The 22106-nt window shown below is 41.6% G+C and overlaps 1 protein-coding gene across 1 annotated transcript; it reads right to left on the reverse strand.

Moving 5' to 3' along the window:
- Positions 1-882: 882 nt before the first annotated feature.
- On the reverse strand, positions 883-5380 carry PRSS37 (serine protease 37). The gene is made up of 5 exons (XM_006094727.1): positions 5347-5380; positions 4311-4452; positions 2368-2621; positions 1627-1763; positions 883-1056 (listed from the first exon to the last, which is right to left on the reverse strand). Exons 1-5 carry the CDS (start codon positions 5378-5380, stop codon positions 916-918), a joined length of 708 nt encoding a protein of 235 aa, XP_006094789.1. The 3' UTR covers positions 883-915.
- Between the last annotated feature and the right edge of the window lie 16726 nt (positions 5381-22106).

Consider the following 22106-nt stretch of genomic DNA (forward strand, 5'->3'; position numbering starts at 1 on the left):
ATACGGTGTGATTGCTTCCTGTATCTTCTTCTGGGAGATTATTTTACCCATCCTTGTTCTATATGCCCCAACCTCTTACGTATTGAATTCCATATCTGGATAGGTGTTTTACCAAGTCCTCAACAAGAGGACTGATACCCACTTTCTTGACCTTGTTAATCTCATGATCTGTGGCTAAGTCCAATTTATACCCATCCTTCACCTCCTCTCAGCCACCTCTCCCTCTTGGGCTCTGCTGCTTCCCTGAGAGTATGTTCTTCTTGTATGTAGGTGACTTATTCACCTTGCTCTGGAACTGCCAGCCTCCTTTTTTACTTGATTCATGGCTGTTGACTCTTTTCTGGAGTTCCGTTTTTTACTTTCTGTCCATCCACTAGCTCTCTCCCTGCTGCATGCTGCAGACAGTACATGGCTATTCGTAGGAAAGCTTATGCCAGCACCCAGGGTGTGAGCCCCAAGTGAGAGCTTTAAGCCCTTTGAATGATAAAAAGAGGTAGCAGGAAAATAAAAGACAACATGTGCTGTGATGCCACATGGACTCTCCTGTAATTTTGAGGGTAAGAGCATGGGATTGAGAATCTGACTTCTTGGGGTTCCACTCCAGGATCTGATATCTACCAGCTATGGACAATGTTAAGTTACCACTTTCAGTCAGAATTTTCTCATTTATAATGGGATAAAAGATAACCTCAAAGGTTTGTTATGAGCATTAAATGAGATAGTAGATGACCCCCAATCCAGTGTAACAAGTGCTCACTTCATTTTTTCCCCCTGGTTCTCCCCATCAAATAAGAAAACATAGGCTACTTGTATGATACTTCCAGATATTTCTATCTGGACACTTTTATTTTGAGTTTGGGGGAAGTAGCAGAGTTGGGTGTGGAGCTGGTGGGCTGCTGAGCGAGTAGCAGGGTCTCATTTGTCTTTAGTGGTGTTCTCAATCCAGGTTATATATTTGTAAACATTGGTGTAGATGCCGACATCCCCACCCATGAAGTGTCCGACCTCGATCCCCTGGAGCTTGTTTTTGCAGATGACAGTAGCGACAGCCACTTCCTATCAGAGATGGTGCAGAGAGAGGGATAGAGAGAGAGAGATGGTCAGATTTTTTCCTCAGAGGAGCCCTCTAGTCCCCAACTTGGGCGAGCCCTGCCTAGAGGTAGCATGCTGGATCATGACCAGAGCACTGAACTGGAAGACAGGAAGCTCTAGAGACATTCATCTGGCTTTGCTGTAATTAGCCTTATGTGATCTTGAGAAAGTTAGAGAAAAACCTCTTTAGAACTTACATATAAAATGAGTCAAACCCCATTTATTTGAACTGGTGAAGCCAGCTTCAATTTGTGAAAAGTGTAAATTATTTTTGTCAGCAATGCCCATTTTCACTTGCAGCTATGAGAATAAAAGTATTATGAACTGCAGGCCCGACACGAAGCCCTTAAATGAATAAAGACATTTGTAAGGAGAGCCCATGACTGGAGAAACAACGTGGGCTTGCTGCAGCCATATCAGATTCTCAAAAAATTTGAGAGGATGAAAACTTTCTATTTTTTTTTAAATATCAGGGTTAAGTGATTAACTCGATACATACGTATTCATGAAAGCTGAAAATAGAGGAAAGATTACCCCAAAAATTCGGCTGAACACTTTGACAAATTTCACACATAAGGCATTCCTGTGGCTTCTTCCTTGCTCAGTTGTCTGGCACTCTTTATCAGACATCACGGGGGCCTCCAGGGTCTGCCTCAGGTCAGGGTGCCTGCCTGAGGGGAGACAGGGAGAGAGAACCCTTCCTGTTCAATCTGGTACTTAGCCCTTCCACCCTCTACTGCAACCAGGGTTCTGGTTGTGTGTCTGAGAAAAAGGAGGAATGAGGAAAGGGGAGGAAATGATCCTGGACATTTATTAGAGTCAGTCCTGAGGATTTTGAAATAGCATTTATGTCTCTGTAAAAAGCAGAGTTTTCTTTCTACTCTGTGTCCAGGCTTGGAGGAATAGGAGGTGACCTGAATCAAGTCCTCAGAGGTCTCCTCTGCATATTAACAAGCCTGTGTGAGAGGGAGGAGCACAACCTCTTTAATATGAATCCTGCCTCTGACAATCAGGACCCTTGTCCTCTGTAAAGTGAGGTGGCCTGTGATCCAGCTGCCGAAGCCCTAAAGAGGCAGTGGGGCATCAGACATCCTGGCAAAGGAGGAGCTTTGGACTTCTGGGGTGGGGGGGTCTCTTTTTGCCAAACTGCTCCTGTAGTCTCTCCCTCCCCGCAATCCTCCCAATCTCCTCCCCTCTCTCCTCATCTCTACAGACATGAGTGGTCCTCTTGAGGGATAATTGATGGCCCTGACTTGCTGTGAGAGGTGCACTCACCATTGTTGTCATGGCTCCAGTCCAGACCTGAAAGCAGACAGACGGTGCCTGGCCGGACGTTGCTGGTGGCGAGGGCGAGGGGCTGGACTTTGTGACTGAAGTTGGCTGACTTGGCCAGCTTAATGAGCATGAGGTCATCCTGGGGGTAGCTATCAGTAAAGTTCCAGTAGCGGATAATATTGATGGGGCTAATGGTCTGCTCTGTCCCATCTTTGACTCTGATCCTGAAATTTCCCAGCAACACTTTCAGATTTCTGGAGGGAGAGGGTTTGGAAGTAATCACTGTCATCACCATCATCACCATCACCATCATCATCGTCATCACCATCACCATCACCATCACCAAAGCTGATATTGAATGTCACAATGTGCCAGATACTGTGCCAAGGACTCCATCTGGATTCTGGGTTACCTCATTTAACACTCCAACAAACAAATGAAGTAAATTCTACTTTTAATCCCCATTTTTCAGATAAAGTCATGGAGGCACATAAGAGTATTCATCCTTAATCCCATAGCCAGTGGCGGAGCTTTTAACTACTATGTTTTCATGCAGTGTCCTTAATGTAGAGGAGAGGGATATTGTGCATGGATAACCAACGGACACAGACAGTAGGGGAGTGAGGGCCTGTGCTGAGGGGCGGGAGTGGGCAGGGAGAGGTCAATGGGGGAAAAGGGAGACATATGTAATACTTTCAACAATAAAGAATGAAAAAAAATTGTGCACAGCACAGATACATTATTTCCCTTCTTTCCAGCGCCAACCTATCCAGTTGGGCATTTCTGTTCTGGCAGAGGTAAGAGAATGGGATGACTTGAATGTTGGGTAGCTCCTGTTTGCTTCATCTGATCCACTCCCAGTTTTACTTTGTCCTGCTCTGTACCTTTGTGACATGATATATGTTGATTAAATCAATGGGTTTTGGCTAGTAGGAAGCACTAGAAAGTAACCATAGGAAGAAGTGTGAGGTTGGAGTATTTATCCTCCTGGCTCCTTTCCTGCAGGTTGCCACAGATTGGCTGTTGGCTGTGTCTCATGACCAAAGGTTACAACTCATATAAGGTGGTCTTTTTATAAAATGATTCCTTTAGCTCTGCTTCCCCTATCCCCTCTCTCTCTCCTCCCAATTTGTACCCATTCTCACCCCTTTAGGTCTAGGGGTAGTAACTACACCTTTCTTTGCTTTTTGTTAATCCTCACTGGAGGATATTTTTCCATTGATTTTCAGAGAGAGTGGAAGGAAGGCGGAGAGACAGACAGAGAAATATCGATGTGAGAGAGACACATCGATGGGTTGCCTCCTGCACTTGCCCCAACTCTAGGGCCAGGGATTGAATCTGCAACAGAGGTACATGGCCCTTGACCATAATTGAACCTGCAGCCCTTCAGTCCATGGGCCAATGCTCTGTTTACTGAGCCAAACCAGCTAGGGCTGCACTTTTCTAATACTAACCACGGGAGTACTGAACTATTCTTTGTATTGTTCCTATTTCCCTTGTCCATACCTTTGTTGTTAGTTCTTTTTGAAAATTCTCCTCAATTTATCCAGTTTGAGTGCATCACAAGTTATTTGCTGGTCCTTAACTTATCAAACACATTCATATTGCCAGTACAAAACTTGAGAAAATTGATGAGAGGCTGAGGCATAATATCTACAACAGGGTTCTTCAATGGCAACACTATTGACATTTTGGGCTGGGTAATTATGTGTTGTGGGGGTTGTCCTGTGCATTGTAGACGTTTAGCAGCATCCTTGCTCTGGCTTCTATTCACTAGATAGATGCCAATAGCACAGCTGCCCCTAACCCCAATTTCATTGTGACAACCAAAAATATCTTTGGACTTTGCCAAATGTGCGAGGGAAAGTTGCCTCTATTTGAGAACCACTGATATAGAATGAGTGGTAGCTGTTTTGGAGGGGGTGGGGATGCCCAACACTCACGTTAAGTAGCAGTGAGCTGGGGCCAGCACCCAGTTTTTTTTGATGAGGACACCCACACAGGGGTTGAAGTGAGACTTGAGGTATGCCAAATAGGGAGCATGGTCTTCTTTCTGCACAGACGAGTGAGTGAAGAAAAATGCTCCTGAGAAAATAAAATATCTTCATATATAGGACATTCTTATAACAAATAATACCATCAATAATTTCCTCGTTGAAAAGGAATATGTACAGTTTTAAAGAAGTAATTGGCCAGGAAATATTTGACATTTTTTCCTAATAAAAATTAAATTGAAATGATATACCATTTTATCTAATATTTACAATAATCATTTTTGTTTAATGTTGATAAGATTCAATCAAGGAAAGTACAATGAGAAGGACTCTCATTCACTGTTTGTAGGAATGTGAATTGATTGTTACTTTTCGAAAAACAATTTAGAAATAGGTATCAAGAATTATAAATGGTTCATCACCTGTGATCTAATAGTTTCAGCCCCAATAATCCATTCTACTAAAATAATCAGATGTAGACAAAGATTACGAATAAGTATGCTCATTTTAGCACTCTTTATAGTAGCTAAACATTGGAAACATAAATGTTCAATACAGTAATGTTGGACATTGAAATGAAAAAGTACATGTACAAATGGAACATCATACATATTAAATTGTATAAATAATATTTATAAATATGAAACAGCAAAGGAAATATTGGTAACTTTTCTTTAAGTTAAAAATAATTAAATCCAGTAATTCAATGGTCTAAAATAAGAAGCAACAAATAAACCATTTAAGTGCAAAAATATACAAATAAAATAAAGTCTGGGAGTAAATTCAAACCAACTATTAGCACTGGAAGAGTGGGCTCAGCCTGTCCTGAGAGCCCTTGAATGGGGCATAGGAAGGGAAAACGCTAATTCTGCTCATGACCCTTTCTCTTGACTCTTTTTTGCACCTTCTACACACGCATCTGCCTTACTCCATCCTACATTAACCCATATCTTACAGGATAGATTAGAAGGTCATGTATACATACCAACAAGGACACTCAAACAGAAGATAAATTTCATAGCAATCTAGATCTTTCCCTGTGACATGTAGAAGATCAGTAGAGTATGGAACTTTTTCAGCTCAGTCTTCTCCTTGAGAACGCCTGGTAGAATCAGTGGATATAGTTAGTATAGGGGACACGCAATGGCAATGAGATTGGAAAGCAGCTCTTGGCTTAAAAGGGGATGGAAGAGGGTTCTACATAAACAAATGGAGGCCCTTCTGCACCAGGGAAGGAGGGGACTGTACATCTATTGGGGTCTTTCAGGGAAGGAAGGAAAAAGAAGCCTATCTCTTTAGACTTCTGGATCCAGGTTTCTCTATCTGCTGTTCCTAAAAGCTCACCTGACTAAAAGTAGTTCAGCTGTCTGTGGGAAAGGGAGCTTTAGACTCAGGACTTATATTTCCCATGGAGTGTCTGAGGCCAGGACTATAGGGGACAGGATTCTGCACCTTAGCTCAAGAAGACAGTGTCCCCAAGTTTGCTCTGAACCCCCTAGTAGTTATTTATACTTTCTTTCAGCCCCTCCCTTCTTTATTACACTAGCTTCATCTTTCCCTGTGGTCACTGTTTCATCACTCGGTCATCATCACCAACTTAGTCTAGCCGTCCTGATCAACATTTTTGAGCTAAGAAAATATAGGAATAAAAAGCATTCATAGAGCAGTTATTTTGACATTTGGAGATGCTTTGAATTCTAGATTACATCAGCTATAGGATCTACTGTATGTTGATGACAGTTAAGAAAGCAGGATCTCTAAGTGGTTTTTTAACCTAATGAAAAGATTTCTCAGCCGATTATCTGCCTCTTTCATCTTGGAATAATTGGGAATACACTTTAACAAGAAAAAGAGCAGTAATGCTGATAGCTAACACCCATTGAAGGCTTACTGAATCCTATGCACTGAACTAAGTTCTTTATAGACATTGTTAGTAGTGATTTTATATTAACTTACTCTAATATGATGTAAGTTACACTTTGTATCACTATAACCCTTTAAATTTTCTTAAGCCCATAATCTCATTTCAATGTCACAGCCGGGGAAAGAGGAGACAGGGCTGGGCTGATATCATTTTTTTTTCTGGAGCTGTAGGTGACACCTGAAACAGGGAGAATTTAAGTAATTTTCTCAAAATCACACATGACTGGAAAGACTAGAAGTCTTATCTGGGTCTTACTGGATAAACAGCTTTTCAAGTACATACTCTAGGCTGCAACTAATCAACCAGCGTTCATGAATCTTGGAAAACTTCACAAAGTTCCCTCACACCAAGTCTCTCAGGTGTGAAATGAAAAGCGGATGTGGCACATACTTTCCTGAATGTTGCAATGAACACAGAGGTACATTGTGGAGAAGGCTGCTTAAGGAAATGCAGGTGGGGCAAAAGTAGGTTTACAGTTGTGTATGCATGAAACACAGTTTATTCTTGTATTATTATTTATTATGGTATTTTCTATAAGAGCAATTGTAAAGCTACTTTTGCCCTACCCTGTATACTGAGGTTCCAAGACAGCATGGAGTTGTGGGAAGTTTTCTGTGGTGTAGGATGGACTTACTTAGCACAGGTGAAAAGTTGAGAAAGAGATATACTTACTCTGAGGTTGTTTCCCCCAGATATTTTGGAAATACTATGGGCTAGGACGGGAGTTTGAGGCCTGGGTTGGGAGTGTGAGGTCTAAGAGCAGAAAAACAGGGTCACTATCTAGGAAAAGATCTCTAAAGCCAATAGATTTTTCTGGAGGAAGTTAGCACTGGGGACTGTGACCTCTCTATGAGTTTCAAATTGGTATCTCTAGCCCAGACTTCCAATCCCACATCTTCAAATGCCTTTTAGAGGCCATTGTTGGCATCTTCCTTAGTCCCATGACATTTAGCATGTTAAAATTACACCCCTCATTTCTCCAGCCTTTCCAATTCATTTTTTTAAACTGTTTTCTTTATTTAGGGATATAAATCTACCTTCTACTTGTTTGATTTCTCTCTTTTTCTTACCACTCAGTCCCCAAATCCTCCCTATTTTGAGGAATTCCTAAAATCCATCCATATCTTCCCATTCTCATGGCTATCATTCTAATCTAGGTCATACACTTGTCTCCCATGATCTAATGTATGTGACCACCCATTGTTTCCCAAATTGACGCTTTCTCTCTGCCTCAGAATTGTTTTTTCTCTAAAATCCAAATGAGGTCATATTAGTCTTCTTAAAACTCTTCAGTAGTTCCCTACTGCCCAAAGAATAAACCCGAGCGTGGTTTAGGGACCACCCTTGATCCTCATCTCATTTTGTCTTTATCAGCCTTTCTTTTTATCCCTCTTTGACACCCCTCTCCCACCTGGCCAGCCTATACACTTCTTTTTGAGGTCTACCAAACTTAATGTGGGTTTTCTTGTTTTAATACTAATAACTTTAGCCCTTAACTCATCCTTAAGCTTATGAATCCCATTCATTTTTTCCCTTTTTGTTTTAGGTTATTGATAGTTCTTAAAGCTTCTCTTTGAAAAAAATAATTTTAAAATGGTTTTAGCAGATACTCAGGAAAAAAATTAACTTTAGAATCTTATGGATGGGTGGATTGTGTGTGTGTGTGTGTGTGTGTGTGTGTGTGTGTGTGTGTGATGTTCAACATTTTTTTGTATGTTTGTAAATTAGTTGTTATTAAGTTCTTTATTACTGTTATTATAGCTTCTCTGTACATATGGAGACATATCTGTCCCCAGCCTCATTCCACAGAATATCTCAAGTTTATAGACTCTAAATCTATTATTGTTTTATTCTGCCATCTGGTTTACCAATTAAGTAATACTCTTGTTATATTTTGCCACCAAAAATAAATTTTAAAAAGGCAGCTAGAGAGAAAGTTGAGAGAGATGAAGAGAGAGCGCGTGAGAGAGCGAGCAAGTGAGCATAAACGGGCCATATCCGAGGGGGCAGTGTGGTAAGAACAGATTGACAGGGGCCACTGGTATGGGTATTGGTTGGAAACTTTTATTCAAATTGATATCTGTGGTTGTGTGGTATGGATCTGTACAAGTGAAGCAGTTCTGAGGAGGCGTGGGCTGAGTGTGACATATGCATAAAGGGGAGGGGAGTCAGTGTCACACAGAGGGGTGGAGACAGCTCTGCTTCATCAGAGTAGTCCAGAACGGAGAGGGGTCAGTGGGACATGTAGAGGGAGGGGTGTAAGTCACACACTGCGGGGAAGGAACTGGAGAAAAAACTGAGAGGCAAGGGAAGGAACTTGGGATGAATTTTTAACTCCACAGAAGGTTAATTGACTCCTACTTTGGAATTCTTTCCCCTAGATGAGGTGGATAAAGCTAAAATCCTAGGAACTCATCATCCCATAGGGTGGATTTTAACTTAGGCTGAGAAGATTTCTATATCTACTGTCCTGTTTTACACTGGGGCTCAAGACCAGAAAGAGAGCCCTTGAGACTACAAACTTGTATAGAGTCCTCATCCTGGTTCAATCCCCTGCACCTCCTCCCACTGAATTCCCACGCAGGTTATAAGTTCTATCCCTGCTTTGTGCCTATTAGTTTCCACTACATCCTTATCTTCAGAACAGGATTCAGGCATCAACATGAAGTGTGTACTATTAACCTTACTGATGGTGACTGGTGAGTGATGACCAAGTTGATTAGAACTCTATTTGGGGGGGGGGGTTTGGAGCTTGTTGGAGAGGGAGAGCGGGTGGATCAGGAACATGGAAGTTTGGGAAGTAGGTGATATACTAGTTATTTTCTGTACAGGTTCAGCGATTTATTATATCTAACTACACCTTTTTATTATGGGCTTAAAACCTTCTGTGAATGTCTGATAACCTTCTCTGGTTGAAACATGGAGGATGTCAAAAGGGAGGATGGAGATAGAATCCTGGAAGAGGGCATAGAAATTTATAAAAGAAAATAAAAAGCAAAGACAGTAGGTATTTTGATGTGTGGTACAAAAGGAAAAAGTAGATTTTGTTCTTTGGGCTTTAAAATGTGTAGTAAATAATAATAGTCAAATCACCACCACCACCACAAAAGCATATCTTACCTAATAATAGACAAACATGTAAATTGACCATACCTTCGCTACGCTAACCAGCCAATCAGGAGAGTATGCAAACTAACCTAACAAAGATGGTGGTTAATTTGCATACGTAGGCTCCAAGCAGTGGAGCGAAGCCTGACAGTCCTGGGGCCGGTGGAGCAGTGAAAGCCTCACGGCCCCGGGGCCGGCTCCGGCTGGAGCCCGGCCAGAGCGAAGGCCTGGTGCTGGTGCTGGAGGAAAACCGGTGCCAGCAGCCAGGGGAAAGGAAGGCCTATTGCACGATCTCTTCGTGCAACAGGCCTCTAGTACTTATATAATGAACACTGCCCTGTTTTATACATATTAACTCATTTAATTCTTATTAAAACTTTTTGAGATAAGTATTATTGTTCTTATTTAGTTGATAAGAAACTAAGGCACAGAGAAATTAAGTATCTTGCCCATAATGAAATTAGTATGGCTCTGGATTAATCAATAATGCTCTTCTACTTAATAGTTAAGTGGTTTTGGACAAATACCCTAACCTCTCTGAACCTCAGTTTTCTTATATGAAAAATGAGAAAAATAATGTCTGTCTTTTAATGACATGTAATGCTTCCTAAAGACTGACTGTAGTTAACCAAGTTAAGTGCACTAGGGGATGGGTAGGTTGTTTCATTCACACAGAGGAACCAGCAAATGTGAAGGTCATAAAGTGGGACATACTTAACTAAAAGACCACCCCTATTGCTGGAGTGCAGAGGAAGGAAGTAGATTAAGAGTTATATATTGTAGAGGGTCTTCTAGTCTTGGTTTTAGAAATTATTCTCTTGGAGTCATGATGTCTGGTCCCAAAGCATCCCTACAGTTGACTAGTAGGAAAAGTCAGGGAGCTGTGGGAAAGGCTGCATTGCTGTGACTGGATAGAGTTAAGAAATAGTAAGATTTTAAGAAACTAGAAATGAGCAAGGATGTCTGGAAAGAAGTAGGGAGGTCAGGTAGAGAATAAGTGCATACATTGGATTTGGAATCAGATACACTGAAGTCGGAAACCTTGAACCAACCATAATCCACTATTTGTGTGGCCTCAAGGAACTTTCCTAATGTTTAAGTTCTTAATATGTAAAGTAATATAAAATGTATCTACCCTACAAAAAAGTCTAAAAGTATGTGAAGTGCTTAGTTCAGTATTTTTATCATGATTTTCTAGTACCATAGTATGGGGGCTACGTGATTAATAAGTGGTAAATACTGATACGGACTGACACTGGATCCTAAAATCTCCATAACCAGTCCACTTCCTTTAATCAGCTGGGTTATCTATTGATTCTTTTCTCTCTGTGTCCCAGGTGTTGTTCCACTTGTTAGTGAAGACATGGAAGACTTAGGTCATATGCTGTACTTATTATATCTGAAATCTAGTTACAAGCCCTGTGTGGGAACACTGATTGCCCCTCAGTGGGTGGTGACAGCAGCTCACTGCTTCTTGCCGTAAGTACTGAGGATCAGTTCCCTCTGTTCTAATGCTCCAAAGCTGGGCTTCAATACTTCTTGTGCTGGTCAAGAAATCCTAGGCCTCTGATGGTCCAGGGGAGCTCAGCTACTCAGATAACCCTTGACTAAGGAATGTCCCACATTCTTATGTTTAACATGTCCAGAAGGAAAAATAATGTGGTACAATATCTTACACGTATGTAAAAATAATCCTGCAAATTATTCTTAATATTTTTTAAGATTCATCCAAAGTGGTAGGCGTGTGATTGTATTTCCTTTTTAATTGTGATATAATATTTCAGTTCAAATGTCCCACAACTTGTTCATTCTTTTCTTAACAGACATTTGAGTTATTTCTAGTTTCTGTTATTTTGAAAAGTGTTACTGTAAGCATATTTGTACCATGCACCTTAAAGAATATTCTTGTGTATATATCTGCAATATTTATATGTGTTGGTGTGTATCATATTGATTTACACTGAGTGGCCAGATTATTATGACCACCCCATCAGTACTTCGTTAGGCCACCTTTGCCTTCAATACTGGGGCGATTCTTCGTGGCATTGACTCCACGAGATGTTGAAAGGTGATGCGAGGAATCTGACACCATGCCTGATGAATAGCACTGTCCAGTTCTGTGAGATTTGATGGTTGTGGAACCAGCTGCCTGATGGCTCTTTTAACTTTGTTCCACAAATGCTCAATTGGATTGAGATCTAATGATTGTGGGGGCCACCTAATCAAGGTAAAGTCTCCCTCATGTTCTTGAAACCACTCCTGCACAATACAAGCACCGTGGCATGGCACATTGTCTTTTTGGAAGAACCCATCTTCATTGGGATACGCCATCAACACGATAGGATGAATTTGATCAGCAATGATGTTTAGGTATGTTGTGCTATTCAGACGTTGTTCCACACGAATTAAAGGGCCCAAATCATGCCAGGAAAACATGCCCCAAACCATAACACTGCCCCCACCAGCTTGAAGGGTTGTATTCATGCATGTGGGGGTGCATGTTTTCATGCTGTTTCCACCAAATTCTCACTCTGCCATCTGCATGATGCAACTGGAAATGTGATTCATTGGACCACATGACTTTTTTTCCAATGCTCGACTGTCCAATCATTGTGTTCCTGTGCGAATTGGAGACGTTTTATCTTGGTAACTGCAGACAGTAAAGGTGTTCGAACAGGCCTTCGGCTTCTATATCCTATACTATGCAGTGTACGGCTAATTTGCCTACAAACGTCAGGTGGTCATAATAGTCTGGCCACACAGTGTATATCTGCAAGTATACCTGTTGCATAACTCTAGAGTAAACACAGTGGTCCCCCCTTATCCATGGTTTTGCTTTTCATGGTCTCAGTGAACTGTGGTCAACTGCAGTTTGAAAATATTAAATGGAAAGTTTCAGAAATAAGCAATTCATAAGTTTTAAATTGTACACCTGTTCTGAGTAGCATGATGAAATCTGGTGCCATTCCATTTTGTCCTGCCCAGGACATGAAACATCCACGCTACATACCCTACCTACCTATTAGTCACTTAGCCATTTGGGTTAAGGTATTAATGATTATGGTATCACAGTGCTTGTGTTCAGGTCACCCTATTTTGCATAATAATAGCCCCAAAACTCAAGAATAGTGATGCTAGCCCTCTGGATATGCTCAAGAGAAGCTGTAAAGTGCTACCTGTAAGTGAAAAGGTGGAAGTTCTCAACCTCATAGGCATTTTATCATCTTACATCATCACAAGAAGAAGGGTGAATACAATAGGTTATTTTGAGAGGGGGAAAAAAGAGAGACACCCCATATTCACATAACTCCTATTATAGTATATTGTTATAATTATTCTATTATTAGTTGTTATTCTCTTACTGTGTCAAATTTATAAGTTAAACTTTATCATAGGTATGTATATATAGGAAAAAACCATGGTATATATATGGCTTGGTACTATCTGCAGCTTGTCATCCACTGGGAGTCTTGGAACATATTGCCCATGGGTAAGGAGAGACTACTATAATTAGGAGTGGAATTTTTGGGTCATAGAAGATGCAAATGTTAGCTTTTACACATCCTCCAGTAATTTATAAGCATTCTTCCAACATTGGGTATTGTCCAACTTTTGTTGTTTTTGCTGACTATCAAATATCTATTATGTTCCTAATTTTATTAGCATTTTATTTCTCCTCCTACTTCTGCCAGTAATGTTTCTTTTAGGAAATATCTTTCTTTAAAATTTATCTTTATTGTTGAAAGTATACAGCTGTCCCCCTCTTCTCTCTTCATTGACCCCCTACTTCCCCCATCCCGTTCACTCCCCTCAGGCCTTCACAACATTATTGTCTGCGTCTATGGGTTATGCATATATGCATATAAGTTCTTTGGTTAATGTCTTCCCTCTCCTCCACCCCGTTCCCTGAGATTCATCAGTCTCTTCCATATCTCTGGGTCTGTTTTGTTCATCAGTTTATTTTGTTTATTAGATTCCACATAGAAGTGAGATCATGTGATACTTGTTTTTCTGTGACTGGCTTCTTTTGCTTAGCATAATACTCTCCAGGTCTCTCCATGCTGTCTCAAAGGGTAAGAGATCTTTCTTTTTATAGCTGCATAGTATTCCATTCTATAAATGTACCACAACACTTTTATTCATTTACCTACTAATGGGCATTTGTTCTGTTTAAAACGACAATGAGGTATCACCTTACACCTGCCAGAATGGCTACCATAAACAAATCAACAAACAATAAGCAGGGACTACTCTTTTGATTATTTGCGTTTTGAATTTTTTGAAAATTGCTTTGTAGGACTTTGACAAATGCTCTAGTTATTTTTCTTTTGTCAGTTGTATATGTGTTGAAAATTTCTTCTTCCAGTTTGTGGCTTAATCTTCTTTTTATGGTGTATTTTGCTGAATAAGAGTCTTAACTTTGATATAACTCAACTTAACACTTGAATTATCAATCTTTATTTGTGGTTACTGGGTATTGTGCTTAGTTGAAAATATTCATTATGACCTTAAGATCAGAAATATAGTTCTTTAAATTTACTTCTACAGATTTTAAAGCTTTGATTTCATATTTAAATACATCATTTGGAATTGATTTTTATGAATTGTGTGAAATAGGAATCCAATTTTTTTTTAGCATAGTAAACCAAATATCCAAATATAATTTATCTAATGGTTCCCTCTTTCCCTGGTGATCTGCAGTGCTGCTCCTGTATCTAAGTGTGTGTTTCTGGGCTCTTTATGCTGTTCCATTGATTTAGTTATTATGGACCAATACCACAATGTCATAATAATTATGTCTTTATCATAAATCTGTGACATCTGATAGGGTAGACCAGGTATCTTATTCTAAATCAGGAACACCTAGGTATTTTTAAAAAAATAAATTTTAAAATCAACTTGTCAAGTTCAATTAAAAAATTCTGTTGGGATTTATTTAGAATTGCTTTGATTGTTTATGTTAGTTGGGAAGAACTTTATACATTTTAATATGAATATTTAATGTAACAAGGTCTAAAGTTAAAAAATATCCTAATGCCCTCCTTATGTCCTTTCTCACTTATATTCCATCAATATCCCTCAGAGGCAACCACTATTTTGTTGTTTTTCCACCATAGTTTAGTTTTTCATGCCACTGAGTTATTTTAAGCCCCGATTCACTCAACATAATTTGCCTGAGTCATCTATTTATCATGAATTCTCTCCAATATAAACTTCTGTATTTACTTGCAAACATCTTTTATGGTAAATCAAAGTAGTTTCTTAAGAGAAGGTAAAAAGGGAAATTGAGGGGGAAGAGAAAACATGAGGGACCCATTTTATATAGTTATTAACACTGTAAATGTGAGTGATTTTTCTTCCACAAGAAAGGAGAGTAATCTTAGAAGCAGAAAAAGCCAATTTGATTAACACAGACACACAAGAGAGCTGCTATAGCTGATTTAAACCATAAGTTGGACCTAACAGTTCCATCATGTTGAATAATTAAAACACCAATTCTTATTAATTCCCAGGGATGAAAATAGAGGAGGGGATCCATTAAGTGATTTCTCATTTAGACCGACAAGAGAGACTTATCACGAGGGTTTCTTCCCTTTTTGTTCTAATGTATCTCTCAAATGAACAATCTTGCTCTTGTCAAAAGTTCCTCAAAGTAGCCACTGCAATTTTTTGACAGCCTTTTGAATGGGAAATTATGCCCTTTAGAGTGATATCATGTGAATTTACATATGAAGGGAGCACATGTTTGGTACAGATGACCAAACAGACTGATATGATCTAAGGAGAATTGCGACAGTCAGTTAAACAACTTGACCAAAGACCTGTCATCCCCACCTGAGGCCCAGAAAAATCCTTCACTCCAAGCAGGTGAAAATAGGACAGTAGTTCTCAGGGACACAAAAACATGATAAAGGAAAACTCTTGTAGTGTACAATGTCTTGTAAAATTGACCCAAGGCAAAGTTTATCAAAAGGATGCTGCTTTGATGAGATCTTCTAAACTTGTCAGTCCATGGGGTTGGCTTAAGGATGGACTTATCAGGCCCATTCCTGTCTTGTCCCTTTAGACCAGTGGTTCTCAACCTGCGGGGGTCGAACGACCCTTTCACAGGGGTCGCCTAAGACCATCGGAAAACACACATATAATTACATATTGTTTTTGTGATTAATCACTATGCTTTAATTATGTTCAATTTATAACAATGAAATTGGGGGTCACCACAACATGAGGAACTCTATTAAAGGGTCACGGCATTAGGAAGGTTGAGAACCACTGCTTTAGACTTTATCTTATAAACTCCGAACAAAGTTACAAGAACAGACTGAGAGGCAAATGGTATTGTTGTTAGGAGACAAAATAAACTTGACATTTGGGAGTTCAACAAAAAAAGTGGTGCTCAGTTACCTATGTGCTGCTGACCTTACCTTCATGGTTGGAGAGACCCCTGAGTGAGACTCAGGGAGGTGTCCTGTTCTGAAACCAGAGTGTTGAGACCGGATAGTAAGTAGATCTCAAATGGATCTCAGTGGAACATCCAGGATTTTTGACTATTGTTCTCCTAAAGGACCATCAGAAAACCTTGTTGATCCAGCAAAGTTTTGATAGAGAGGTAAAGCATAGTGTATTCAGGCAAGCCTCCCTAGCTTAAAAATATTTCAACTCTCCAAGCTTTCTTTGTACAATCTCACATTTCTTGTTCCCTCCCATCAAAGGAGCTTCCCTAATAGAACCTATTATTTTCATAGAAGCCTTGACAACCCATTTGCATGCATCTTTCAACTTTCTTGGTCTTGAATTGGAACTACTCTCTGGAATTATGCTAAGAGTAGAGCCCAATCACATTATAGGTTATGGAAATGGCAAATTATTGGATTTACATAATGCACAACCTTCATGACCACCTGTAGTAGCTGCACATAAAAGATCAAATGGACAAAGATGAGAAGAGAAGGTGAAGTGGGTGATTATAGAAGGAAATGTATGTGTGTGTGTGTGTGTGTGTGTGTGTGTGTGTGTGTGTGTGAGAGAGAGAAAGAGATTAGCCTTGTGATGTATGATAGTATCTTTTTCCCCCCTTAATTTTCTAGAGATCTCCAGGTCATCTTTTTTGGTGGTTCTCACAGTTTTCAAGACTTTACAGGGGAGATTATACCTTATGAGAAGATCTTCATTCACCCAAACTTCACTGCCACATCTCCTAGAAATGACCTCATGCTGATAAAGTTGTCTCTACCTTTCATCTTTGTCACTGAGTTTTTTCAATTGCCTACTCTTGTGAATAATGAAGTTAAAGATTGCTTGGTTCACACCTGGTTACAGGGTGAAGATTATTTTGGTGAGTGACTGTCAAAAGGAAGAGTTAGTTGTATTCTTAGATATATTCACACCTTCAGACCTCTGAGGAATTAGGGGAAGGGATTGGAATTTATAGGCCCAGTGCCAGATTTCTAAGCACATGTGTGAAATTAGAAATGGAGCAACCATAATGGCTCCCTAAAGTAGAAGGGGCAGCTCTTTTAGGCCTTTGAGAATCAAATCCTAAATCAAGGGGTCACATGTGTATATCATACTGGCACATGCGCAGGGGGCTGGATGCTGTATCTATGCTTGAGTGTTGGTCCTGCCATTTATTATAGGGTTATGGACACATTATTTAACTTATTCGAATCTTAAAAATGTGTGAAAATAATATTTTACCTTTGTCTAACAGGAGTGATATTGTTATAACTACAACATCAACAATAGATACCATTTATTGAGCACTAATTATGTACTAGGCACTAAGTCCCCTCCACATATTATTTGGTTGTCATCATACATCATGTTTTCTTAGGATTTATATCTTTTAAGTGAGAAAACCAAGACTCAGGGAAATTAATTCATTGTCTATGGTAACACACCATAGCTTGGATTCAGATCTTGCTTGCTCATTGATGATAAACTGAGCAGGAGGACATGTTTAATCCATGATGAGGTACATCAGTTCTTCTCTGCATTTCCTTTTTTGGTTGTTAATCCTCATCCAAGGATATTTTTTTCCCATTGATTTTTAGAGAGAGTGGAAGGGAGTGAGGGAGAGAGAGAAACATCGATGTGAGAGAGACACATGGATTGATTGCCTCCCTCATGTGTCCCAACTGGGGCTTGGGTTTGAACCTACAACCCAGGTATATGCCCTTGACCTGGAATTTAACCCATTATTCTTCAGAGTGCAGGCTGATGCTCTAACCATTTAGATACACCAGCCAGGGCTACAGTCTATTTTAACCAAGAATAAATCCCAAAGGAGGAGGAGGCAGGATGCCTTATGAAAATGCAGACAGGAATGGAAATCTCTCTTATTTCTTGTGCTTAGGAAATCAAGACTATGGCCTGCACAGCATTCGTATACAATTGAATCCTCATTTAGACTGCACAAAATTACTGGGTGAAAAATTCCTTGAAGACATGTTCTGTATGCGAAACAAAGTAGGAAGCCAACAGCCATGCCAGGTAACTTTTCTTATCTCATTTTTACATATTCTCAGTAGCTTTTCTTCCTGGCTTTGTGTCTCTGTTACCACTCATCCTTGTCGAGGCTGTGGAATTTATACTCAACCTAAGAACTCTGAGAGCAAGGAGCTAAAGAAGGATGACTCTCTGTCCTCTTCCCTGTGTTAGAGGTTAGAGAAATAGATATTCTGTGAATTCAAAGCTATTTTCCAGTTTCCGGCTACTGCTTTGAAATTTCTGTCTCTATGGATTACTGGAGGTAGTTAATACAGTGGAAAGAAGCCTTCAAAATAGTTTCTTATATCCTGGGCTCCTTTGCATGGCAAATATAGTGGCTTTCACTTTTGTTCAGGTATTGAGGAATTCTCAGATGGGAGGGAAGTTCTGATCGCTCTACTCTGTCTGGCAGGTGGTCACAGCTGCACCAGTCATATGTGGCTATGAATTAAAAGGAGTTATGTCTTGGGCAACTGGATGTATTCTGACAGGACACACTATTGTCTTCACTGACCTCTCCAGCTACAGTCCATGGATCAAGAGCATTATTTCTATGAAATAAGCTGATCTGGAGCTCCATTGACACCCTACATCCCAACTGACCCATGGCAACCACATTATGCATCTCAGTCCCAGGCTTTCCTAGGATCTAGGCTTGGCTGAAATTTCAAAAGAGATCAGTGATGACTCGTGGGTGTTGGCATGGCTCTAGTTTCTTTAACTGCTTGCTTGCTTATCCCCAACTCATGAATACCTGCTTATAACATTGAAAACATGAATGTTGGTGACAAGAAGTGGAGGTGACCCAGGAAGCTTTTTGGATCCTACTAACTCAGCTACTTCTCTTAAAATACTCGCTGCTCTATCCTAAAAACAAAAAAAGACAAGTAGAAATGAGGGTCAATAACTACCAGGAGTCTATCTGGGCAACATATAAACCACATGCCACAGTATGTGAACAGTAATTTCCTAAAAATTGATTAGATGATTTAGCAATTCTTCTAAAGACCAACTGTCTATAGGGTCAGTGTGTGTGTGTGTGTGCGTGTGTGTGCTTGTGTATGTCTATGGGTGGTCATAGTTAACTTTTTCATTAGCTACTTAAAAGATCTCTAGAATTCAAGTTTTGCTTAGGTTTGCTGAGGTTATGCAAAGGTCAGTGTAATTTTTGGAATAAGGATTTCTGTATTTAAACAACAGCTATAATATGAATATCAAGGATTTCATAAATGGTAGGATGATTTTTTTCTAATACATTGTCCTTCCAGTTTATTGCTTAAAAAAAAGATATGTTTTTATTTATTTCAGAGAGAGGAAGAGAGAGAGAGAGAGATAGAAATATAAATGATGAGAGAGAATCATTGATCAGCTGCCTCTTGCACGCCCCCTACTGGGAATTGAGCCCACAACCAGTACATGTACCCTGACCAGTAATCAAAACCTGACTTCCTGGTTCATAAGTTCATGCTCAATCACTGAGCCACACTGGCTGGGCTACTGCTTTTTTTTTTTTTTTTTGCTTAGAATCACAAATTATTTTGAAAGGGCATGAGAGTCGTGGAGTTCATGAGGTTTATGCATGGGAGTTTGCATACATGCCCCTGGATACACTTTCTATACCACGCATGCATTCATGAGCATACACTTTCATCCACAAGCATGTCCCAGAGGTACCTGTTGCTTACTTTTAAATATGTGTTCTCTACACATTATTTTTAAACTAGTGCCCCAGTGCACGGATTCATGCACATTGAAAGGAAATTAATTAGAAGGTGGCTGGTGGGGCTGGACTGGGCCAGAAGGGCCAGATACGCCCTGGAGCCAACCTCCTGATGTCCCTCCCCAGCCAGCCGCACCTGGGGCAGTGCTGCAGCTTAAAGAATGTCTGCAGAGTGATTGGGGTCCCTCCAGCAGGTGGGGTCCCTCTACCTGGCCTGTGGGAATTGGGCTGAAACCGGCTCTCTGATATCCCCTAAGGGGTCCTGGATTGTGAGAGGGTGGTTTTCGGGTGACACACCCTGGAATCAGGCTCCCTCCTCTCTGGTTCCAGGGTGCATCACCCAAGAACTGCCGATACCAAGTCACCGCAGCTCAGCAGCTCTTGCATTTGACTCCTGGTGGTCAGCTAACTGGTTGGACAGTGGAATGGTTGCTTAGCCTTTTATATATATACTAGAGGCCCGGTGCACAAAAATTTGTGCACTCGGGGGGAGGGGGGGGTCCCTCAGCCCGGCCTGTGCCCTCTCGCAGTCTGGGACCCCTCGGGAGATAACGACCTGCTGGCTTAGGCCTGCTCCCAGGTGGCAGAGGGCAGGCCCAATCCCTAGGTGCAGTCCCTGGTCAGGCTCAGAGCAGGGCCGATTGGGGAGTTGGGGCGCCGCCCTGTCATGCACAGAGCAGGGCGGATTGGGAGGTTGCGATGCCACCCTCAGTCACGCTCAGGGTAGGGCCGATTGGGGGGTTGGGGCACTGCCCCCTGTCACACTCAAGGCAGGGTCGATGGGGAGGTTGCGGCGCCACCCCCAGTCACGCACAGAGCAGGGCCGATCAGGGGGTTGGGGCGCTGCCCCCTGTCACGCACAGAGCAGGGCCCATCAGGGGGGTTGGAGCTCCGTACCCTGTCACGCACAGAGCAGGGCCGATCAGGGGGTTGAGGAGCTCCCCCCTGTCACTCACAGAGTAGGGCCGATAGGGGAGTTGGGGCACCGCCCCCTGCCACACACAGAGCAGGGCGGATCAGGGGGTTGGGGGGCTGCATCCTGTCACACTCAGGGCAGGGCCAATGGGGAGGTTATGGCTCTACCCTGTCACACACAGAGCAGGGCCCGTGGGGAAGGGGGTGGGGGCGCCGCACCCTGTCACACACAGAGCCGCAGGGCAATCAGGGCATTGGGGAGCTCCCCCCTATCAGGCACAGAGCAGGGCAGATAGGGAGGTTGTGGCCCCGCCCCCTGTCACACACAGAGCTGCAGGGCGATCAGGGGGTTTGGGCACTGCCCCCTGTCACGCTGATCCCGGTGCCGGGAGCCTCGCTGCTCCGCTGATCCCGGTGCTGGGAGGCATATTACCCTTTTACTTTATAGAATAGAGGCCTGGTGCATGGGTGGGGGCTGGCTGGTTTGCCCTGAAGGGTGTCCTGGATCAGGGTGAGGGTCCCCACTGGGGTGCCTGGCCAGTCTGGGTGAGGGGCTGAGGGCTGTTTTCCGGAAGCGAGTGACTGAAGCTTCCAACCGCTCCTTGTTTTCTTTTTTTTTTTTTATTCTGGGCCAGCTTTAGCTCTGAGGCCTCACTGCTGAAAACATCGATACAATGTTGCTAAAGCCCGGCTGACTGAAAGCCGGTTTCTAGGGTTTTGTTTATCTTCTTATTTGCAACATAGTACATAGTTGCTTAGAGTTGTAGCTCAGAGGCAGGCAAGTGAGGCGGGGAACGTTGGAGTCCGCAGTCACTGAAGCAAGCCTCATGTTTGCTTCCAGCTGCCTGGCTGCCGGCCGCCATCTTGGCTGACAGTTAATTTGCATATACTCTCTGATTAGCCAATGAAAAGGGTAGCGGTCGTACGATAATTACCATGTTTCTCTTTTATTAGTGTAGATACATTAATACATGATAGATTAAACTGATTTCTAAATTAAGGCCTATCCATTTTCATGTAAAATATTCGGCATTCAAGAAATTTTATTGTCTGAAATGTGAAACATAATTTGTTTTGTCCTGTGAAATATTGGGATTCTTTTGTTTAAGTTGCTATCTGATTGATATAAATCACCTACTTTTACAAAACCTCACACAACAAAAGCCATTCTTTCTTTCTTTATTTTTATTGTTGACACTATTACAGATGTCGCATTCTCCTTCCCCCCTTTTCCCACCTCTGCCCAGCCTGACCCCCTTCCCTCTGGGCATCACCATATTGTTTTTTGTTCTTTGGATAATCCCTTCACCTTCTTTCATCCAGTCCCCCTTCCTCCTCCTCTCTGAGGGGGTGAGGGTGTATGAGATCAACCAAAAGACTTTTATGCATGCATATTAGCAAAACCAATGGACACGGACACTGGGGCTGTGGGGGGTTTGCCCTGGGGGTGGAGTGGCGGGGGAGGGGTTGATGGGGAGGCGGGGGAAAGAGACATATGTAATACTTTAAACAATTTTTAAAAAGGCGGCTGTGTGGGCTGCTGCCGCTGCTGGCTCTGCAGCAGGTAGCGGTAAGGAGCGCCCCGGGC

Source organism: Myotis lucifugus, unplaced genomic scaffold, assembly GCF_000147115.1.
Source record: "Myotis lucifugus unplaced genomic scaffold, Myoluc2.0 scaffold_141, whole genome shotgun sequence".
Lineage (NCBI taxonomy): Eukaryota > Metazoa > Chordata > Mammalia > Chiroptera > Vespertilionidae > Myotis > Myotis lucifugus.

Coding starts and splice junctions, on each gene's coding strand:
- PRSS37 (XM_006094727.1), bottom strand. CDS start 5,380: ATGAAATTTATCTTCTGTTTGAGTGTCCTTGTTG. Junction 2,622..4,310: donor CCAGCTCACTGCTACTTAAC/GTGAGTGTTGGG, acceptor CTCTCCCTCCAG/AAATCTGAAAGTGTTGCTGG. Junction 1,057..1,626: donor TGTTCAGCCGAATTTTTGGG/GTAATCTTTCCT, acceptor CATCTCTGATAG/GAAGTGGCTGTCGCTACTGT.